General features: G+C 46.0%; 1 protein-coding gene across 8 annotated transcripts in view; it reads left to right on the top strand.

The window, feature by feature from the left end:
• Window positions 1-2,042: 2,042 nt before the first annotated feature.
• SBF1 (SET binding factor 1) overlaps window positions 2,043-23,542 on the top strand; it is a 122,194-nt gene continuing 100,694 nt past the window's right edge. For all 8 annotated transcript variants that reach the window (XM_040413554.1, XM_040413552.1, XM_040413548.1 and 5 more), the window contains exon 1: window positions 2,043-2,194. In XM_040413554.1, coding sequence (XP_040269488.1) covers window positions 2,140-2,194 — 55 coding nt within the window. In that variant the 5' untranslated portion in view covers window positions 2,043-2,139. The remainder of the gene's footprint in view (window positions 2,195-23,542) is intronic.

Genomic DNA, 23,542 nt, shown 5'->3' with positions numbered 1-23,542 from the left:
AGTCTGGACGGATCTGCTCGCCTCCGCACGGCCAGGCGGACACCCGAACGCTGCAAGCAGCGTTCAGGTGTCCGCTCACTGAGCGGAGCGGAGGCTGAGCGCTGGCAGGCGGATGCATTCTCAGTGGATCCGCCTCCATTGAGAATGCATTGCGGTCGGGCGGCTGCGTTCAGGACCGCTCGTGAGCCCCTTCAAACGGAGCTCACGAGCGGACACCTGAACGCAGGTGTGAAAGTAGCCTAAGAGATGAGCTAAGTTCTTAAAAATTAAATTTGGCTGCTTTGCGGAATCTTACAAAAAAATTTGCTTCGTGACGAGAAGAGCATTTCTTTGTAAGTAGCGGGTGCAATGACAGGGAGCGGCGATTGTACATGATCGCAGCATATGATATAAATATTAAAGGGCTTCTGTCACCCCACTAAAGTGATTTTTTTTTTGTTTGGGCTAGTTAAATTAGTTATATTGCGATATATGAAAATATAATGGTCTTACTTACTTTGATCCAGCAGTTTCTTCCAAAAACGAAGTTTTATAATATGTAAATGAGGGCTCTACCAGCAAGTAGGGCGGCTACTTGCTGGTAGCTGCTGCAGAAAACCGCCCCCTCGTCATGTTGATTGACAGGGCCAGCCGGGATCTCCTCCTCCGGCCAGCCCTGTCGGCATTTCAAAAATCGCGCGCCTGTGTTCATTCGGCGCTCTGAGATGAAGAGGCTCGTCTCCTCAGAGCTCCCTCAGTGCGCCTGCGCCGATGACGTCTTCTATTTCGGTGATGTCATCGGCGCAGGCGCACTGAGGGAGTTCTGAGGAGACGAGCCTCCTTATCTCAGAGCGCCTGCGCCGAATGAACACAGGCGCGCGATTTTTGAAATGCCGACAGGGCTGGCCGGAGGAGGAGATCCCGGCTGGCCCTGTCAATCAACACGACGAGGGGGCGGTTTTCTGCAGCAGCTACCAGCAAGTTGCCGCCCTACTTGCTGGTAGAGACCTAATTTACATATTATAAAACTTTGTTTTTGGAAGAAACTGCTGGATCAAAGTAAGTAACACCATTATATTTTCATATATCGCAATATAACTAATTTAACTAGCCCAAAAAAAAAACAACACTTTAGTGGGGTGACAGAAGCCCTTTAAGGTCTTTCAGGGGTTGATCAGTTAAAAAAATGTAATTGTAGTTACCTAATTGGTAGTGGCCATTTTGTTTGAAGATCCAGCACAAAATCTTGTGCAGTGTGTGATGATGTCATCATGCTGGCCAGCGTGGTGACATCATACATCACCACGCACGAGATTTCACGCGGAATCTTCTAGCAAGATGACTGCGTCGTCGTCGTCACGCTTAATTGGAAGACGTATGATTTTTTTTTTTACCACCATTTCTGGGAAAGTTGATTAGTTACCATGAAGCACGAAGAAATTCGGCTTTGTGGCGAATAGAATTTTCCCTGAAATTTTACCACTTTGGATACTTCGATTTGCTTAACACTAATAATTAACACCAAAATAATCTAGTCATGTCACACCAGCCTCCAAAATATCACAGCCTTTTTCATAGGAAAAAAGTTGCCAGTTTTTATGGACTGTCATAAATTTCGGGATGGTTGGGCGGTGATTGGGGTCCCATATTGTGCCCCTTGGGTTCTTGTTACCCCCCTGAATGTCTACACAGCCCAACCAGCAGACACCCAGCTCAGCCTTTCCAGCTACTATCCCAACTATTTCCACTTGCGCGGCCCCTGACATTTGACAGAACTTGCAGCAGCTGTGACGTCAGACGTCAGCCCCGCCCAATAACACTCTCAGCTCTGTCACGGAAGCTCCTGCGTCCACATGACAGCGCCCAGATGCAGCTGACGCCCCTCATTAGCCTATCACTGCTCGCCTAGCCGCCTATATGCCGGAGGACACGCCCACTTCCGCGGACTCCTCGGCGAATCGCCGAAGCGCTCGCTGGAGACGTCACGTGACATGCCATCCTCCTGACCTCTACGCGGCCCCGCCCCATGACGTGTTCCTGCAGACCCCACCCGTTCGTGCTGGATTCGTGCATGCGCAATACCGGGCCGGGTTGGCAGGAAAGATGGCGGCGGCGGCGGGAGGAGTCCGGGGTTGAGAGAGCGGCCCGGGGAACGGGGACATGGCGAGATTGGGAGATTATTTCCTGCTGGTTGGCTATGACTTTAACAAGAGAGGTGAGAATGGGAGGGGAGAGGGGCTCAGAGGTGTCTGGGAATCTGTGCACACCCCGGGGGAGAGTGAGGTTCCTCGGTGATGGGGGGAGGATGAGCGCTGCGGGGGTGTGCGGAGGCTGCACGAGCGGTGTGAGGGACAGAAAGTGAAAGTGTGCACGGTGCCGTGTAATGTATGGGTATTATGTGCTGCTGTGTGCACTGCTGAGTAGGTGGCATATGTGCACCCACCATTCATCACTGCATGGCACTGCCATCTGCCATGTATATTAATGAGAAGCACCTATAGATATAATGCCTATGGGCTGCACTGGAGATGTTCAGGACGTGTCCACTTGTTTACATTCCTCTCCCAGCCGCCCTGTACTCCCTGTAACCTGATGCTCCTGGCCCTGGGTGCCCTGATGATGACAGGCCTGATAAGTCTCATTATATTACAGGAAGTCGCCACTAAGCTTCTGATCACAGCTGCACTAAATCCTGCTCCTTCTGTACAGTCCACCCTGGCCACCTAAAGTCAGATTGAAACGTCCGTGCTTGGATGTGTCATGGCCCGACCCCCACTGACCCAAACTCACATCCTCATAGATCCCTTGGATGCTGTGAGGGTGTAGTTGGCTTGTCCCCCCTCTGATGTCGGGATGCAGTTGGCTTGTCCCCCCTCTGATGTCGGGATGCAGTTGGCTTGTCCCCCCTCTGATGTCGGGATGCAGTTGGCTTGTCCCCCCTCTGATGTCGGGATGCAGTTGGCTTGTCCCCCCTCTGATGTCGGGATGCAGTTGGCTTGTCCCCCCTCTGATGTCGGGATGCAGTTGGCTTGTCCCCCCTCTGATGTCGGGATGCAGTTGGGTTGTGCCCCCCTCTGATGTCGAGATGCAGTTGGGTTGTGCCCCCCTCTGATGTCGAGATGCAGTTGGGTTGTGCCCCCCTCTGATGTCGAGATGCAGTTGGGTTGTGCCCCCCTCTGATGTCGGGATGCAGTTGGGTTGTGCCCCCCTCTGATGTCGAGATGCAGTTGGGTTGTGCCCCCCTCTGATGTCGAGATGCAGTTGGGTTGTGCCCCCCTCTGATGTCGGGATGCAGTTGGGTTGTGCCCCCCTCTGATGTCGGGATGCAGTTGGGTTGTGCCCCCCTCTGATGTCGGGATGCAGTTGGGTTGTGCCCCCCTCTGATGTCGGGATGCAGTTGGGTTGTGCCCCCCTCTGATGTCGGGATGCAGTTGGGTTGTGCCCCCCTCTGATGTCGGGATGCAGTTGGGTTGTGCCCCCCTCTGATGTCGGGATGCAGTTGGGTTGTGCCCCCCTCTGATGTCGAGATGCAGTTGGGTTGTGCCCCCCTCTGATGTCGGGATGCAGTTGGGTTGTGCCCCCCTCTGATGTCGGGATGCAGTTGGGTTGTGCCCCCCTCTGATGTCGGGATGCAGTTGGGTTGTGCCCCCCTCTGATGTCGGGATGCAGTTGGGTTGTGCCCCCCTCTGATGTCGGGATGCAGTTGGGTTGTGCCCCCCTCTGATGTCGGGATGCAGTTGGGTTGTGCCCCCCTCTGATGTCGGGATGCAGTTGGGTTGTGCCCCCCTCTGATGTCGGGATGCAGTTGGGTTGTGCCCCCCTCTGATGTCGGGATGCAGTTGGGTTGTGCCCCCCTCTGATGTCGGGATGCAGTTGGGTTGTGCCCCCCTCTGATGTCGGGATGCAGTTGGGTTGTGCCCCCCTCTGATGTCGGGATGCAGTTGGGTTGTGCCCCCCTCTGATGTCGGGATGCAGTTGGGTTGTGCCCCCCTCTGATGTCGGGATGCAGTTGGGTTGTGCCCCCCTCTGATGTCGGGATGCAGTTGGGTTGTGCCCCCCTCTGATGTCGGGATGCAGTTGGGTTGTGCCCCCCTCTGATGTCGGGATGCAGTTGGGTTGTGCCCCCCTCTGATGTCGGGATGCAGTTGGGTTGTGCCCCCCTCTGATGTCGGGATGCAGTTGGGTTGTGCCCCCCTCTGATGTCGGGATGCAGTTGGGTTGTGCCCCCCTCTGATGTCGGGATGCAGTTGGGTTGTGCCCCCCTCTGATGTCGGGATGCAGTTGGGTTGTGCCCCCCTCTGATGTCGGGATGCAGTTGGGTTGTGCCCCCCTCTGATGTCGGGATGCAGTTGGGTTGTGCCCCCCTCTGATGTCGGGATGCAGTTGGGTTGTGCCCCCCTCTGATGTCGGGATGCAGTTGGGTTGTGCCCCCCTCTGATGTCGGGATGCAGTTGGGTTGTGCCCCCCTCTGATGTCGGGATGCAGTTGGGTTGTGCCCCCCTCTGATGTCGGGATGCAGTTGGGTTGTGCCCCCCTCTGATGTCGGGATGCAGTTGGGTTGTGCCCCCCTCTGATGTCGGGATGCAGTTGGGTTGTGCCCCCCTCTGATGTCGGGATGCAGTTGGGTTGTGCCCCCCTCTGAGGTCGGGATGCATTTGGCTTGGCCCCCCCCCCCCCGACAGTTTGTACGACTGTTTGGAAAGCTTGGTGACAGCTAACATGACCGCTGTTTGAGCGCCCACAAGGGTCGTCATCCTGCTTTTCCTGACTTCTCAGGATGGATAGGGAATAATTTTTTTATAATCGGGCAATTTTACAAATCAGTGCCCCTCCATAGTCTAATTGTTCCTGGTTACTTTTCCTCTAACATATGTTGGTTTTTCGTAACTATTACCAAGTGACTGAATATCTAAAGGTTTCCCTCAGCAGGTCAGCTGGGGGACTAATAGTGCCAGCCACGGTTATGGACTTTAGGAAGAGATACCCTTTAGTTTTTAGAGTCTGATTAGATTGAACAGTGTGAAAGGGGTTGTCCAGCTATGCCTTCCTGCCTCTTCTGATATTGGACGCAGACGAAGGAACAGTATGACACCCATTGAGAATTGTGTCCTGTTCTAATGAATGGGAGGAAGAAAGTGGGGTTGCGTGGAAACGCTAAAAACGACCACATGCTCCTGATGAAGGGGACCCATTTAGAGGCCCCGAAACGCGTTGAGCTGCTCACTCCCCCACCCTGGCTTTGGAATAAAAGAACATAAAGAATGAACAAGAACTCCTGAGTGATCATTGTTCATCCGTGAGACTCTACTGGCGATCCAGGCGCAGGAGGTGTGATGTGGGTGTCTTGTGCTTTATCCCACATTACCCTCCTGGGTGAAGTGAGTCACTAAAATTTTGATTTGATTTTACATCTTGATTTTATATTTTTATATTTGCCTAATACTTTTTATCTACCTAATACCACATTTGCTAATTGCATACCATATACGAATTGACCATGAGAATTATAATAATTGGTGAGTGCGAAAGTATTGCCACCCCACTTATGTACATCTAACAACTTAATCTTTTTGGTTTCGTACCATCTTAACCCTAGTTATTAGGGATTTTGGCGCCTCTCTGTGGTCGTTTTTAGCGTTTCCACGCAACCCCACTTTCTTCCTCCTAATCACCCACCTTGAGGGCATCAGGGTGGGTTGAGACCACTTGCAGCCTGCCCTTCTTTGTTCCACTATCGTTTATATATATATATATATATATATATATATATATATATATATATATATTATATATTTACTTTCCAAAAAATTCAGGTACAAACGAACCAGACGTAATTTTGCCCTACCTTTGGCGCCCTGCGAAGTTATCCCTGGACCATCGTTCTGAAGGCCCAGTGACTAACCCTCTATTTCTTCCCCTGTCTCTGACTAATGAATGGGACCCATGTACGCTGTTCTCTGGTTGTCAGACTGTTGCCTTAAAACTTTCCCAGGGGAGTTGCATCTCTCCATGCCTGATGTCCAGGCTGGTGGGAGAATATGTTTTGACACCCCCTTTAAATTCTCCATTTGAGAGTTTGCTTGCAGAGATGAATAGAGTGTATTGAAGTTTCTAGTAGTATGGATTCCGTTTTGTCCTATGTGATTGCTCCACGACTGCATGTAAACTGGTGTATGTCAGTACAGTCAGATGCTTATAGGACATGTAGCTAAACGAGCGGGCAGTGATCGTTACCCTGAGTATTAGCCCATGTAAGTAGCAGTGGACAATGTAGGAGGACGTAACTCCCCGTCATTTTAAGGATAATGTGATGCACGGTCATGGACCCGCTTCTACATAGCAGCTCATTATTGGCTAATCAAGGGGAGTCCTGAGTGGGGATCTGTCTCTGACAACCATATGCCATAAAGTCAGTGTCAGCGGGTCATGTGCGGTCCTGGAAAAATGGTCCATGGGGCAGCTGCATCTTCTGGACTGATTGCAATTCATCTGAGCCGAACTCACAGCATCATAGTGCTTTATCATGTGATAGGCCTGTGGTCAGGCAGGAAGTGACATCATCGTAAATCACTATGACGCTGTCTGTTTGGTCAGATACGGCGCGGTTGGTCCAGGAGGTGCAGCTGCCACGTGGACCACATCCAGCCATCTGACACCGGCCTTATAGCTTCATGAGCCATGAAGCTCCCAGCGGACAGTTTTTGTGCTGATGTTAAAGGGGTTTTCCAATATTTTTTTTTTTACCGATGACCTACCTTCTAACACCCGACACCCCCGCTGATCAGCTGTTTGAGAAGAGGGACTTTTCACAGTAGTGCCGCTGCCTTCTCTCAGCTTTTCTTAGGCCAGTGACAACACATTCATCGGTCACGTGGCATAGGCACATAGAAGTGAATGCGGCTGAACTGTGATACTAAGCACAGCCGCTGTACAATGTACAGCGTTGTGCTTGGTAAGCATGGAGAAGGCCGTGGCACTCACAGGAGCGCCAGTGCCTTCTAAAACAGCTGATCGGCAGAGGTCCTAGGTGTCAGACCCCCGCCGTTCAGATCCCGATGACCTGTCCTGAGGATTGGTCATCAGTATTAAAAATGTCGGAAAACCCTTTTAATGCCAGAGGAGGCTTGGAACTCTGCAGGTCTTTTATGCCCTAGGCACCAGAGCATGCAGCGACCCTGCTCTGTATCTTTACATTCGTCTACACTTCATGGCTGAGTCGTTGTGGTTCCTGACCGCTTCCACTTTACAATATTACCACTCACAGATGAAGAACTACAAACTGACTTGTTACAAAGGTGGCATGCTATTACAGTACCATGCCGGAATTCAAAACGAGCCATTCTTTCACAAATGTTTGTAATGGCAGACTGCATGGCTAGGTGCTGGATTTTATACACCTGTGGCAATGGGACTGAATTAAACCTCAATCAATATAGTGTTTCATGGCAGAGGGCGAGTGAAAAGTCAATGTCACAACAGACCTTTTCTTAATAGCTAAAGAACCTGTGGGTTTTAAAAATCCTATACTGTGCCCAGATTCATCAGCTTGCCCAAACCCTCACGAAACATATCGCTCAGAATACCATCTGCTACAGTACCACGCAAACAACCTTAATTTGCTCATTTTCATCAAACAAATACAATTATAATCCCAGTTACTGATAAGCAAGCTAGACATTTTCGGACATAATCAAATCTAAAATCATATCCTTACACCAAATGAAGAGAGAGCTTGAAGTGGATTAAGGGCGAGGCTGCACTGCGACTTTTTGTAGCGCCACTGATTGATTTTAACTATTGAGCTACAGCTGCAGTCCAAATGAATGCACTCGGTTAAATGCAATTTGGTGGATTGTAGCTGTCATTCAATAGTTAAAATCAATTAGTCGTGCTACAAGTGAAGCCCAGGCTTAAAAGGGACCCAAAGCTTTGGTGAAACCAAAATTGTGCAGAAATACTTCTCAGAGCGCTCTGCGCCATGGGGTTTTCCTCACCTCTAGTGTTAGACGAACTTGTTGTTTTCAAGTTTTGGGTTATGTAAGAATTCCGTTATGGATGCCGCTACCACAGAACATAACGTACGGTCCGTTGTAGCGGAATTCTTTAATAACCCGAACCTCGTACGCCGAACCTGAAACCACAAGTTCGCTTAACACTACTACTCGCCTACTATGGATCCACTGAAAGCATATAGGTTCCTGACTCTGCGCGCTGGAAAATATGGGCAGATGAAACTTGATGGTGTAGGCCGCTGAGAAACACTGCTGCACGATCGTGGTTTCACCAAAGGCACTGTCACACACAGCTTTCTGTGGCAGTTTTTTTGTAATTTTTTTGAGCCCAAAGCCTGAAGTGATTTGGAAGGGAGTGAGAAATACATAGGAAGGAGTTGTACATCTCCTTCCTGCTGGATCCAGTTCTCTATGGGTGAATGCCAGGAGAGCATTACCTGTCTGACTGCATTGTGCCAACAGTAAAGTTTGGTGAAGGAGGGATAGTGCTTTGAGGTTGTATTTCAGGGGTTTGGCCTAGGCTTCTTAGTCTTAGTGCTTCAAGGTACCAAGACATTTTAGTCAGTTGTATGCTTGCAATCTTGTGGGAACAGTTTGGGGAAGGCCCTTTTCTGTTCCTGCATGACTGTGCTCCATTGCACAAAGCAAGGTCCATGAAGACTTGACTGGGTGTGTTTGGTGTAGATAGAAGAACATGAGTGGCCCTCACAGAGCCCTGACCTCAACCCCATCAAACACCTCTGAGATGAACTAGAACAGAAATTGCAAGCCAAACCCTCTTGTCCAATATCGGTGTCTGACCTTGTGAATGAGCAAAAATTCCCTTTTAGACCAGAATGAAAGCAGTTTTTGCTGCGAAGGGGGCCCCAATTCCACATTATGGTTTTAAAACGGGATGCTGTAAAAACTCCTGTAGGTGTAACGCGTGGGTGTCCTAATACTTCTCTCCATGTAGTGGTGGCTTGCTATTTCTTACTCTACTGCAGTGAGATGAAACATGACTAGTTCTTAACCAGAGTCATTGGTGTCTTTAAAGTGGTATTTTCATCTTGGACGTAGACAACATATCTCTAGGATACGTCATCAATGTCCTAGGTGCAGGTCCCACCTCCGGGATGCATACCTACCTCCAGAACGGGCCCTCAAAATTAACGGAGAGCAGTTGTCTATGCGCAGCCACCCTCTATTCACCTCTATGGGGGTTCCGAAAATGGTCAAGTACTGACATGACCTCAATGAATGTTGTTGATTTTCAGTGTGCTTAGGCTTAGTGGCCGCTTACGTGTCGTGAGTTTACAAATTCAAGGAGCCAAGAAGTAATGAAAAATGAGTTACTAGCTGTTACCTCATTCCTTTTAGGCCATTTTCAGATTAGCGAGCTCCACGTGGAAGCGTGATTTCCTCTCCTGATCTCTTGTAACAGGACCTCATGGCATTATAATGACTTGTAATGCTGTGTGTCCCTGCCACATAATGCCGTCAGTACAATTCATTACAGATGAAGGTTTGTCAGGGACACACAGCATTATAAGGCCTCCTGCACACGACCGTATCAGTTTTCTGGTCCGCATATGGCAGATCTACAAAATATGGATGCGATCCGTGTGCATTCGGCAATTTTCACAGGACACACTGTAAAATAAAAAAAAAGCCTATTCCTGTACGCAAAATGGACAGGAATCGGACGGCTTCTATATTTTTTGGCACGGATGCGGTCAGCATGTGGATGACATCCGTGTGCTGTTCGATTTTTATTTTATTTTGTTTTTGCGGACCCACAGAAAGGAATAGGTCCGTGTTGCAGAACGGACACGGACCAAAAATACGATGGTATGAATAAGGTCTAATATTGTGAGGACCCTTTACAATCATGCTTCCCCCCAGACCACTCGCTCGTCTTAAATTGGCCTTGCACCTCTTTGAGTATAGGATCAGTTCTTGTCCTGTGAGATCAGGAATCCTTCCCCAAACCAATCTTTGAGAAAAGCTTTACTTACCTCATAGCATGGGATTGCATCTTGCCCTTGGTGCTAAATATACGGCTCCTACATGCAGCCCAGTAGTGAATGCTTTACATTGCATCTAGGTCAGTGGTTTTACTGAGCAGTTTATTTGGGATAAGCCATTTTTAAGTTGTTCTTAAAGGGGTTATGGAGTTGTTTAAAACTGATGGTCTATACTTAGGGTAGGTCTGACTCTCGGCAACCCCACCGTTCAGCAGTGGTGCTCCTGTGAGCGCTGTGTCCTATATTCCTTTCACTAGTACCTGTTCTTGGTATTGCAGCTTTGCCCCATTCACTTGAATAGGAGCTGTGCTTCAGTCCCCTGCTTAGCCATTCAGTAGTAGAACTGCTTGAAGGGTCCCCAAATCCAAACTACCACAATCATAATGGTATGGCATACCCTGGCTCCCAGGGGATCAAAGGATTGGCTTATTAAAGGGAATGTCACCCCGATTTTGGACTATTATCTACAGTAATCTTTGAATAGTACTGCAGATAAGGCTACTTTCACACTATCGTTTTTGCTGAACCCTGCCGGATCCAGGGCGTTACTGATAATACAACCATATGCATCCGCTATGAACGGATCCGGTTGTATTATCTTTAACATAGCCAAGACGGATCTGTCATGAACTCTATTGAAAGTCAATGGGGTACGGATCCGTTTTCTATTGTGTCAGAGAAAACGGATCTTGCATTGTGGGTCATGACGGATCCGTCTTGCTCCGCATCCCATGACGAAAAGTAAACCGCAGCATGCTACGGTTTGCTCTCCAGTATGAGAAAGCAACCAAACAGAACGGACTGCATTTCGGAGCACTCTGTTCTGTTCAGTTACGTTTGGTCCCCATTGACAATGAATTGGGACAAAACTGAAGCATTTTTTTTTTTTCGGTATTGAGACCCTATGACTGAACTCAATACTGGAAAATTATTAACGCTAGTGTGAAAGTAGCCTAAGGGGTCCAGATTACTATTTTTTCTTTTCCTACTGCCTCCGGTTACCTTGCTGTCAGCGGTCAAAGCTGCACTGAAATACACAGTCCGGACTGCTGAGCTGTTCTAACATAATAGAGGGGACTCGTGCGCATGCACAGCAGTCCTGACAATGTATTTCAGTGCAGCTCTGATCACTGACAGTGGGAGAATGGGAGGCACTAACAAAATAACTACTCATGTGGTACTATAGATAATGGTCCAAAATCAGGGGGACAGATTCCCTTGTACTTTGGAGAATGAAAGGATCAATCTGATTGATTGCTATGGTCAAGTAAGCCAGCTTTCCTTTTCACCAGTTTAGATAAATTTCCCCCTAAAGTCAGCAATAAACACTATGGGGAAGATTTATCAAAACTGGTGTAAAGTAGAACTGGCTTAGTTGCCCATAGCAACCAATCAGATTCCACCTTTCATTTTCCAAAGGAGCTCTGAAAAATGCGAGATGGAATCTGATTGGTTGCTATGGGCAGCTGAGCCAATTTTGATGAGTCTCCCCCTAAGGGTAGAGTTTGACATTCTCCCTACGTTTTCTGGCGTAAAAAGTTGTGAATATGGGCGCAAGTGGTGTTTCTACGCTGTCCTTGCCTCTTTCTTAGAAGGGGGCATAGTGAGAGAGGGATGGGACCAGCAGGCCCGGCATACCTTTTACGCCAGGTTAAAAAAAAAAAAACTGATCTATGATAAATCTCCCAGTTTGCAAACTATCCTGCCACTCGGGATAGGTCATCAGATCGGCAGGGGTCCGACACCTGGGACCCTCACCGATCAGCTGGTTGAAGAGAAGGCTGTGCTTGCTCGTGTTTGTGGTACCAGTCTTAGTATGTCTGCTCACCTGACTATTTTATTGCAATATGTCATTTGGTAATCTTTTGGTCTCCCTATTAAAATATTTCTTGCATGCATAGCTTGCACAGTCACGTCAGTTTGGTTCGTCGGTTTCTTAGCAACAAAGGCAACAGCAGCGAAGTGACACATCTGGATCTCCACATCCCTGCGCTGTGTCACTCTCCATACAATTGAAGGGCTGGTGCCGAGTATTGATGTGTTCCACCAGTTCTTCTGGAGATCTGACACCGCAGTGAGTCACCCATTGCTTCCTTTTAATGATGCTTTATTAGAGCATGGGACTTTGTGTCTCCCTGCTGGAGTTTTTCATTTAAATAGCAGTTTGTAGAGTTATTATCCAGTCACTTCTCTTTTTTTTCCTTACTGGTAGAAGGGTTTTGATAATACGGCAGGGCAGAGACATTTACGCTCAGGGCAGTTCTGCTCTCAGCCTGTCGAAATCTCTGAAACTTTAGATGAGATGGTTCTAGTCTTCAGTCCGCTATAGCATATTTTAGTGACATCCTTTTCTCATGATTGTTACATTAACGCTATATATATATATATATATATATATATATATATATATATATATATATATATATATATATTTATTGGATGAAAACTTATGACTGTAAAAAATACAAAAATATTTAAAGAAATTGTCTCAGAAAATGTATTCTGAAGGTAAGTGCACAGTGGGCACGCATGCGAGGTCACATCTCCCGCGAAAACTGGCCACGTTCATGTTCTTTTTAGGATAAGTGGCAGTTTGGTCCGCCAACTAATTTCATACTGATTTGCACTCTTCTTTTTTTTTTTTTTTTTTTTTTTTTCTTTTTTAGCTCCGATCCATTAGGGCAGAGCTGTGATCTGTGACTGCGGTACATTTGAGTCTGAGGTAGTCTGAGACACACCCATCTCATTATTGGTGTGTGCTGGAGATATTCATAGGGTCATTCTCACCGTCATCATTTATTTTTCACATGTTATTTTACCTACGCGTGCTATTTTGATTAGATTTTTTTGGCTTTACCTTCTACGGTTTTAGGTGGAGTTGAATGGTATTACTTCTACCTATTTTTTGTTGCTTTTGCATGCATTTATGGTACTGTGTCACTTTAATTGTGTTCATATTTTCAGGTTTGTAGGTTCCTATGGTGTGTTGTTTGGAGGGCCTTTGACCTTAACATGGGTTTAGGACATTGTCTTGGTATAGCATTAGGCTCTTTTAATTATTTTGGTGTATTTCTAGCCCCTTTGAAAGCATAATAAAGATTACACTGCATTTGATTTCCTCCGGTGGAGTCGTGCATGCTTATGTCCTGCTTCCTCCCGCCCCTTAGGCTACAATCATACGACCGTTTTTGTTTCGCGGCAAATTCGCTAAATACGGAGGCTGACCTTGTGCATCCCGCAGTTTTTCGCGAGCCCCATTGTACTAAAAAAATGCCCATTCTTGTCCATGAAATGGCCGAGAATAGGATATGTTCTATAAGTTGGACAGCACACAAATGAAATCCATGTGCTGTCCACATTTTTTTTGTGGCTCCATAGAAATGAATAGGTCCGTGTGTTACCTGCAGGTCGGACAGAGACTGAAAATACAGTTGTGTGAATGTAGCCTAAGGGCTCTTTCACACCTGCGTTCTTTTCTTCCGGCATAGAGTTCCGTCGTCGGGGCATGCTGCGCTTTTTGCTCCGGCCAAAAATCCGGACCACTTGCCGCAATGCCGGATCCGGAATTAATGCCCATTGAAAGGCATTGATCCGGATCCGGCCTTAAGCTAAACGTCGTTTCGGCGCATTGCTGGAGCCGACATTTAGCTTTTTCTGAATGGTTACCATGGCTGCCGGGATGCTAAAGTCCTGGCAGCCATGGTAAAGTGTAGCGGGGAGCGAGGGAGCAGCATACTTACCGTCCGTGCGGCTCCCCGGGCGCTCCAGAGTGACGTCGGGGCGCCCCAAGCGCATGGATCACGTGATCGCATTGGACACGTCATCCATGCGCATGGGGCGCCCTGACGTCATTCTGGGGCGCCCCGGGAGCCGCACGGACTGTAAGTATACCGCTCCCCCGCTCCCCGCTCCTACTATGGCAACCAGGACTTTAATAGCGTCCTGGCTGCCATAGTAACACTGAACGCATTTTGAAGACGGTTCCGTCTTCAAATGCTTTCAGTACACTTGCGTTTTTCCGTATCCGGAGTGTAATTCCGGCAAGTGGAGTACAACGCAAGTGTGAAAGAGCAACGCAACGCAAGTGTGAAAGAGCCCTTAGTGCGTACTTATCTTTGGTGCCAACCATATGTGTGCAGGAGGTATGTCTCAGACTACTCGAGACGCTGTTGCCGAACTCGAGTCAGATCACAGGGAGAAACATATGAGGAAAATAATTTAAAGGTAATTTTTGAGCTTTAACATTAACCCCTTAAGGACGCAGGGCGTATCGGTACGCCCTATTTCCCGAGTCCTTAAGGACTCAGGGCGTACCGGTACGTCCTAACTTGAAATCAGTATTCCGGCGCCCCAGGGGTTAATCGGAACGGGATTTCGGCTGAAATCCTTCAGCCGGCATCCTGTGACAACACCAGGGGGGGTCATGTGACCCCCCCGTGTCGGCGATCGCAGCAAACCGCAGGTCAATTCAGACCTGCGGTTTGCTGCGCTTTTTGCAGTTTCTGATCGGGGATCAGAAGCTTTTGAGTGCCTATAATCAATATTTTTCACCCCCCCCCCCCTGCACCCCTGCACGATTTGATGCCGGCGGGTGGCATCTGTGCAGATGTCAGCCGTTTAACCCTTTCCATACCGCGGTCCGTACGGACCGCTGTATGGAAAAAGTTAACTGTCATCGGTCAGGGAGCTCCCTCCCTTTCCATCGGGGGGCTGCTGTGCCTTTGCAGCCCCCCGATGGAGAGGGAGAGAGCCCCCAGAGAGCCCCCCTCAGCCCTGTGCTTACCCTTCCCCGTCTGCGAAGTTGTGGAAGACGGGGAAGGTTCCCATGGCAACAGGGCGCCTGCTCAGGCGTCCTGCTGTCCATGGTGCTGAACAGATCTGTGCTAAAAGCATAGATCTGTTCAGTGTAAGTAAAATACAGTACAGAACAATATATATTGTACTGTACTGTATTATACAGACATCAGACCCACTGGATCTTCCAGAACCAAGTGGGTCTGGGTCAAAAAATAAGTAAAAAAAGTGAAAAAAGTTAAGATAAAAAAAAAAAACATTCATCACTGAATAAAAATTAAAAAAATAAAATACACTACACATATTGGGTATCGCCGCGTCCGTAACGACCTGATCTATAAAACGGTCATGTTACTTTCCCCGCACGGTGAACACCATAAAAATAAAAAAATAAAAACTATGAGAAAATTGAAATTTTGCCCACCTTACTTCCCAAAAAAGGTAATAAAAGTGATCAAAAAAGTCACATGTACGCCAAAATAGTACCAATCAAACCGTCATCTCATCCCGCAAAAATCATACCCTACCCAAGATAATCGCCCAAAAACTGAAAAAACTATGGCTCTCAGACTAAAGAAACACTAAAACATGATTTTTTTTGTTTCAAAAATGAAATCATTGTGTAAAACTTACATAAAGAAAAATAAAGTATACATATTGGGTATCGCCGCGTCCGTATTGGCCGGCTCTATAAAAATATCACATGATCTAACCCCTCAGGTGACCACCGTAAAAAATAAAAACGGTGTCATCTTACGTCACAAAAAGTGTAATAACAAGCGATCAAAAAGTCATATGCACCCCAAAATAGTGCCAATCAAACCGTCATCTCATCCCGCAAAAAATGAGACCCTACTCAAGATAATCGCCCAAAAACTGAAAAAACTATGGCTCTTAGACTATGGAGACACTAAAACTTTTTTTGGTTTTAAAAATGAAGTTATTGTATAAAACTTACATAAATAAAAAAAATTGTATACATATTAGGTATCGCCGCGTCCGCGACAACCTGCTCTATAAAATTACCACATGATATAACCTGTCAGATGAATGTTGTAAATAACAAAAAAAAAAACGTGCCAAAAAAGCTATTTCTTGTTACCTTGCCGCACAAAAAGTGTAATATAGAGCAACCAAAAATCATATGTACCCTAAACTAGTACCAACAAAGCTGCCACCTTATTCCGTACTTTCTAAAATGGGGTCACTTTTTTGGAGTTTCTACTCTAGGGGTGCATCAGGGGGGCTTCAAATGGGACATGGTGTAAAAAAAAAACAGTCCAGCAAAATCTGCCTTCCAAAAACCGTATGGCATTCCTTTCCTTCTGCGCCCTGCTGTGTGCCCGTACAGCGGTTTACGAACACATATGGGGTGTTTCTGTAAACTACAGAATCAGGGCCATAAATAATGAGTTTTGTTTGGCTGTTAACCCTTGCTTTGTAAGGGGCGGTTTCTATTATGTAAGCCTCGCAAAGTGACTTCAGACCTGTAGTGGTCCCTAAAAATTAGGTTTTTGTAAATTTCTGAAAAATTTCAAGATTTGCTTCTAAACTTCTAAGCCTTGTAACATCCCCAAAAAATAAAATATCAATCCCAAAATTCTACAAACATGAAGTAGACATATGGGGAATGTAAAGTCATCAAAATTTTTGGGGGTATTGCTATGTATTACAGAAGTAGAGAAACTGAAACTTTGAAATTTGCAAATTTTTCAACATTTTTGGTAAATATGGTATTTTTTTATGCAAAAAAATTAACTTTTTTGACCCAATTTTAGCAGTGTCATGAAGTACAATATGTGACGAAAAAACAATCTCAGAACGGCCTGGATAAGTCAAAGCGTTTTAAAGTTATTAGCACTTAAAGTGACACTGGTCAGATTTGCAAAAAATGGCCAAGTCCTTAAGGTGAAATAGGGCTGAGTCCTTAAGGGGTTAAAAATCACAATTGGTTTATCATTTTACACTAGTTGGACTTATTGATGATTTTCTGAACATTTACTGAAGGATGTAGTAGTAAGGGGGGTTGATTGACCCCAATTTTCTTTTGAGTTGTCTCATGACGATACCTACAGTTTCACAGTACATATACTAGTGTATAACTGTCCGTGTGTACTGTAAAACTGCTGACTGCTACTGTCTGCCAGAGGTGAGTGCAGGAAGCATAGCTCTCCTCTATCTCCCAGGCGGCGGGGAGACTGACAGTCAGTATAATTAGGCAGGGAGATGAGGAGATATAGTTTCACAGTATATAGGAATAGTTATATTGATCTATGAAGCAAGAAGAGTAGAGACAGGCCAGGAGCTGTTTTCCATGTACAGTACACGCTGAAGATGGGTTTTCATTTAGAACATTACTAAGAGACAACTTCAGAGCCTAATGTTTAATAAAACCGACCAAAATCACAAGATCTTCCCCTACACAAAAAATTACATAAAATAAAGTTAACAGGGCATCATAAAAATGCCACAAAATCATGTCAGAATACAAAAACAAATTAGCCATGCCCTTATATCTAATGCCCACACACTGCTTCTGTAAATAGTAGAGTTATACTTGCCCAGTACCTGGACTGTTTACATCCGGTGCTGCATGAGCTTGCTCACATGCTCTGCTGCAGCCCACAACTGCCTTCAGCGGTGACGTGGCATGTGACCATCCTCATGCAGCATCGGTTGTAAACAGTCCGGGGACATGAACATGGGAATGGCGGGATGCAGGTCAGTATGAATCTTCTATTTACGGAGGCAGCTGTGGGCATTAGATAAAAAGGCATTATTCCCAGATGTTTTCTTCAGTGGACTAAGCTATTACTTTCACAAATGACATACAAGTTTATATACAGTGGGATGCTCTGCAGTCAGCATGGCTCCTGATACCTGTGACAACCTACCAGGACCTTACTGAGTCACTCCCAGCCTGTGTAGCTGCTGTCTGCACTGCACATGGCGGTTCCACTAGATATTAGCTGGTGGTCACTATAATGTGACTCCTGTGTAGTAAACCATCGATCTCTTCCGCTTTCTGTTTTATTCTGTCTATCATCATGCTGATCATACAGCAGCCTAGCTTTATGTAGCTACAGTATCTCACAAAAGTAAGTACACCCCTCACATTTCTATAAATATTTTACTATGTCTTTTCATGGGACAACACTGAAGATATGACACTTTGATACAATGTACAGTAGTCAGTGTACAGCTTGTATTACAGTGTAAATTTGGTGTGCCCTCAAAATAACTGAACACACAGCAATTAATGTCTAAACCGCTGGCAACAAAAGTGAGTACACCCCTAAGTGAAAATGGCCAAATTGTGTCCAATTAGCTATTTTTCCTCCCCGGTATCATGTGACTCATTAGTGTTACAAGGTCTCAGGTGTGAATGGGGAGCAGGTGTGTTAAATTTGGTGTTATCGCTCTCGCACTCCCTCATACTGGTCACTGGAGGTTCAACATGGCACCTCATGGTAAAGAACTCTCTGAGGATCTGAAAAAAAGAATTGTTGCTCTACATAAAGATGGCCTAGGCTATAAGAAGCCAACACCCTGAAACTAAGCTGGAGCACGGTGGCCAAGACCATACAGTGGTTTAACAAGACAGGTTCCACTCAGAACAGGCCTTGCCATGGTCGACCAAAGAAGTTGAGTGCACGTGCTGAGCGTCATATCCAGAGGTTTTCTTTTCAAACTAGACGTATGAGTGCTGCCAGCATTGCTGCAGAGGTTAAAGGGGTGGGGGTCAGCCTGTTATTGTTTAGACCATACGCCTCACACTGCATCGAATTGGTCTGCATGGCTGTTGTCCCAGAAGGAAACCTCATCTAAAGATGATGCACAAGAAAGCCCACAAAGTTTGCTGACGACAAGCAGATTAAGGACATGGATTACTGGAACCATGTCCTGTGGTCTGATGAGACCAAGATAAACTTATTTGCTTCAGATGGTGTCAATCATGTGTGGTGGACCACAAGGTGAGGAGTACAAAGACAAGTGTGACTTGCCTACACAGTCAAGCGTGGTGGTGAGTGTCATAGTTTGGGGCTGCTGGCTATGGGGAGCTAGAGTTCATTGAGGGAACCATAAATGGCAACATGTACTGTGACATACTGAAGCAGAGCATGATCCCCTCCCTCCAGAAACTGGGCCGAAGTGCAGTAATCCAACATGATGATAACCCCAAACACACCTACAAGACGACCACTGCCTTGCTAAAGAAACTGAGGGTAAAGGTGCTGGACTGGCCAAGCATGTCTCCAGACCTAAACCCTATTGAGCATCTGTGGGGCATCCTGAAACAAAAGTTGGAGAAGTGCAAGATCTTTAACATCCACCAGCTCCGTGATGTCGTCATGGAGGAGTGGAAGAGGATTCTAGTGGCAACCTGTGAAGCTGTAGTGAACTCCATAATGGAGCCCAAGAGAGTTAGGGCAGTGCTGGCACTTTGGGCACAATTTGGCAATTTTTTAACTTAGGGGTGTACTCACTTTTGTTGCCAGCGGTTTAGACAATAATGGCTGTGTCTTGAGGTATTTTGAGGGCACACCAAATTTACACTGTTATGCAAGCCGTACACTGCCTACTGTACATTGTATCAAAGTGTCATATCTTCAGTGTTGTCCCATGAAAAAATATTATAAAATATTTACAAAAATGTGATGGGTGTACTCACTTTTGTGAGATACTCAGTTTTTTAGCTCTAGCCTCCAGATGTAGTTCTCCTAACCTAAGTACATATTCTGTATGCTGGTGTTCAGCCTGCAGATGTTTCACAACTCACTTTGAGCACATGAAAGCCGATTTTGTTGTGGTCCGATTACACTGGACAGGAGCATGTATGAGACCATCCTCACCCCACCCGTGACTGACCACCTTCTCCATATCTGCACCGATAGAGCCTCATTCAGACGTCAGTGTGTTGTACATGTCCTCCACAGACAGCACACGTACCCATTCATTGTAATGTGTGTATTCACACATCGGTTTTGTGTAAATGAGGCTCAAGGCTGCGTTCACATCATGTTTTTGTCTTAAGTTTAACATATACACTAACCTAAAGAATTATTAGGAACACCATACTAATACGGTGTTGGACCCCCTTTTGCCTTCAGAACTGCCTTAATTCTACGTGGCATTGATTCAACAAGGTGCTGATAGCATTCTTTATAAATGTTGGCCCATAATGATAGGATAGCATCTTGCAGTTGATGGAGATTTGAGGGATGCACATCCAGGGCACGAAGCTCCCGTTCCACCACATCCTAAAGATGCTCTATTGGGTTGAGATCTGGTGACTGTGGGGGCCATTTTAGTACAGTGAACTCATTGTCATGTTCAAGAAACCAATTCGAAATGATTCGAGCTTTGTGACATGGTGCATTATCCTGCTGGAAGTAGCCATCAGAGGATGGATACATGTTCTCATTCTGTTTACGCCAAATTCGGACTCTACCATTTGAATTTCTCAACAGAAATCGAGACTCATCAGACCAGGCAACATTTTTCCAGTCTTCAACAGTCCAATTTTGGTGAGCTCGTGCAAATTGTAGCCTCTTTTTCCTATTTGTAGTGGAGATGAGTGGTACCCGGTGGGGTCTTCTGCTGTTGTAGCCCATCCGCCTCAAGGTTGTGCGTGTTGTGGCTTCACAAATGCTTTGCTGCATACCTCGGTTGTAACGAGTGGTTATTTCAGTCAACGTTGCTTTTCTATCAGCTTGAATCAGTCGGCCCATCCTCCTCTGACCTCTAGCATCCACAAGGCATTTTTGCCCACAGGACTGCCGCATACTTTGTTTTTCCCTTTTCACACCATTCTTTGTAAACCCTAGAAATGGTTGTGCGTGAAAATCCCAGTAACTGAGCAGATTGTGAAATACTCAGACCGGCCCGTCTGGCACCAACAACCATGCCACGCTCAAAATTGCTTAAATCACCTTTCTTTCCCATTCTGACATTCAGTTTGGAGTTCAGGAGATTGTCTTGACCAGGACCACCCCCCCTAAATGCATTGAAGCAACTTCCATGTGATTGGTTGACTAGATAATTGCATTAATGAGAAATAGAACAGGTGTTCCTAATAATTCTTTAGGTGAGTGTATGTTAAACGGAAGCCTCTTACACATGACATACAGTGGCATCCATCACTATAGGCTTCCATTGTAAAGAAAAAACAACTACATTTAGGGTCCATTCACACGTCCGTAAGTGTTTACATGGCCGGCACTATAATAGAAATGCCTATTCTTGTCCGCTATTGCGGACAAGAATAGGACATGTTCTATTTTTTTGCGGAGCCCCCGACCGGAAGTGTGGATGCAGACAGCACACTGTGTGCTGTCCGCATCTTTTCCGGCCCCATTGAAAATGAATGGGTCCGCACCCGTTCCACATAATTGCAGAACGGATCCGGACCATTCATACGGATGTCTGAATGGAGCCTAAGGCTACTTTCACACCTCCGTTGTGAAACTCCAGCATGACAGCTCCAGCAGACAAGCAGAGGATCGACCGGACACAAACCGCAGCACGCAACGATTTGTGTCCAGCCGGTTCTCCACTTGTCGGACTGCTCTCCGCCAGGCCCCATTATACTTAATGGGGCCGGCGGACATTCCGTCTGCCACTGGCAGTGCCGGGTCAGGAGAGTTCCAGAAGGCGGTTTTCTGCTGGAATTAAAACATATACGTTAGGCTATGTTCACATCAGCGTTCAGCCTTTCCGTTCTCCTGCTCCGTTATAGGAGCAGGAGAACGGATTCGGCACATAACTGAGCCGAGCGGAGCCTACAGACCTCATAGACCCCAATAGACTATAATGGGGTCCGTTTGGTTTCCTCTCAGAAGATGATTTTGGAGCGGAGACAAAACGGACCCCATTATAGTCTATGGGAGTCTATGAGGTCCGTAGGCTCCGCTCGGCTCAGTTATGTGCCGAATCCGTCCTTTCCGTTCTCCTGCTCCTATAACGGAGCAGGAGAACGGAAAGGCTGAACGCTGATGTGGACAAGGCCTTAGGCTACTTTCACATCTCCAGTTTGGTCACTGGACTCGACTGGATGGAAAAGCATAGTGTACTGTGCTTTTGTATCCTTTTTTCCCCAAACATATATGTTAAATGTAAGGCAAAAATGTGATGTGAACCCAGCCCTACACATTGTGGTTGATAAACATCCATGCTCCTGCCGTCTGATTCTTCCCAATTACAGGGGAGGGAGCATGTTAAACTCTATTCCAAGTTTCCTATGCCTTTCTTATATTGAGGCTGTTGAACTGATTTTGGAAGATGGGCCCCTTTTATTTTCAGCTATTTCTGAATTTCCTGCCCATAATCTTGAATGGAGGATGTCTCTTCCTCCTATGTCACGGTGAGGTCAGGAATGTCTGTGACACAGCCCAATGAAGGGAGGATGTATACATAGCATGAATTCTTTTTCTGGTGTATATGCAATAATGTCCCAGTAGCGCTGGATATTTACACCGGGCGCGTTTCTGCTCTAGAAAGCAACGTTTACGTCTATCTCCTGCATTTATAAACCTGCATTTTAAAGGTTTTGAGACGGTTGGCGAGATGTTTACCAATTTCAAGATTTCGGAATATAGCATTGCGCTGCTGAAAGTTTACCGGGGTTTTTTTTAACGCTTGGATAAATAGGTTACAGCTGTCTGTCCTGAGCTTTCCCACAAAGGGTTAATAATTGTCTGCCGCCTCCTCTACCTTTTCTCTTTCAACCATTCTTTTTGTTTGCTATTACTCAAGTCGTCATATCTTTGGGCATTCGGACTTCATCTTGTCGTCTTGGGCAATGTTGAGGTTATTATACAAAGACGCTCCTGCTTCTTATAGGAATACCCCGAGATGATTCTGGTATTCTAGTCCAGCGGTATGAGCACATTGTGCAAATGAAGGGGAGGACAGCATGCCTCCATTATTGCGATCTTTGGCGCACACGCAGTCAGTCTGTACAAGCATCATAGACGCCTATACCGGACTTTTTACTCTCTAAAGTCTTAGGCGTATTGATACGCGTTAGACTTTTCCCTGCCATTCATGAGCGCAGAGCGTGCTGTAAACGGCACAGGCAGCTCATAAAGATATAAAAGCGTATGGCTGGATGTACATATGGACTATAATTGGGAGATCATAGTTCAAAAGTGCATACTTTTGACCCTGTCACTTTTCTGTAGTTTTTTTTACATTGTAGTGAATGGGAGATGGTTGGAAATGTAAGCCAATACATTTGCATCTGTTAAACTTATATAAATTTTTACCCAGATACTTCCCATTTACTTTGATACACTTTTTAAACCTTTATTTTAAAAAAGTTTTACGACATATACTGTTTTGGTAAAAAAAAAAAGTCAAAAATGTATTGGAATGTATGCACATCCGTCACACATATTTTAATTTTATTTTTTTACTGTATGTCTAAATTTATCCGATTAACGTACTGCAAAAACAAGATGTGAACAGGTCCCGTATGTAGGAGGGGAGAGATGTTATTTAGACTAGTAATGGATGTCCTGCACAAATGCCAACCAGGGCATGTTCACACCACCGCTATTTATTTCTGTTGTTCTGCTCCAATAAAAAAAAATGGAAGTGCTGGATCAGACACATAACTGACTCTAATAGAGCTGAACAGACTCCATTGACTGTGATGGAGTCCGTTCAGTTTCTGTGCGGGATCTTGTCTTTTTTTACCAGACAAAAAAGTCCTGCATGCAAGGCTTTTTTGTGTTTTTTTTTTTTTAC

The sequence above is a fragment of the Bufo bufo genome, chromosome 1 (genome assembly GCF_905171765.1).
Source record: "Bufo bufo chromosome 1, aBufBuf1.1, whole genome shotgun sequence".
Taxonomy (NCBI): Eukaryota; Metazoa; Chordata; class Amphibia; order Anura; family Bufonidae; genus Bufo; species Bufo bufo.
The sequence above is the reverse complement of the archived record's forward strand: the minus strand, read 5'-3'. Positions and strand labels throughout refer to the sequence as shown.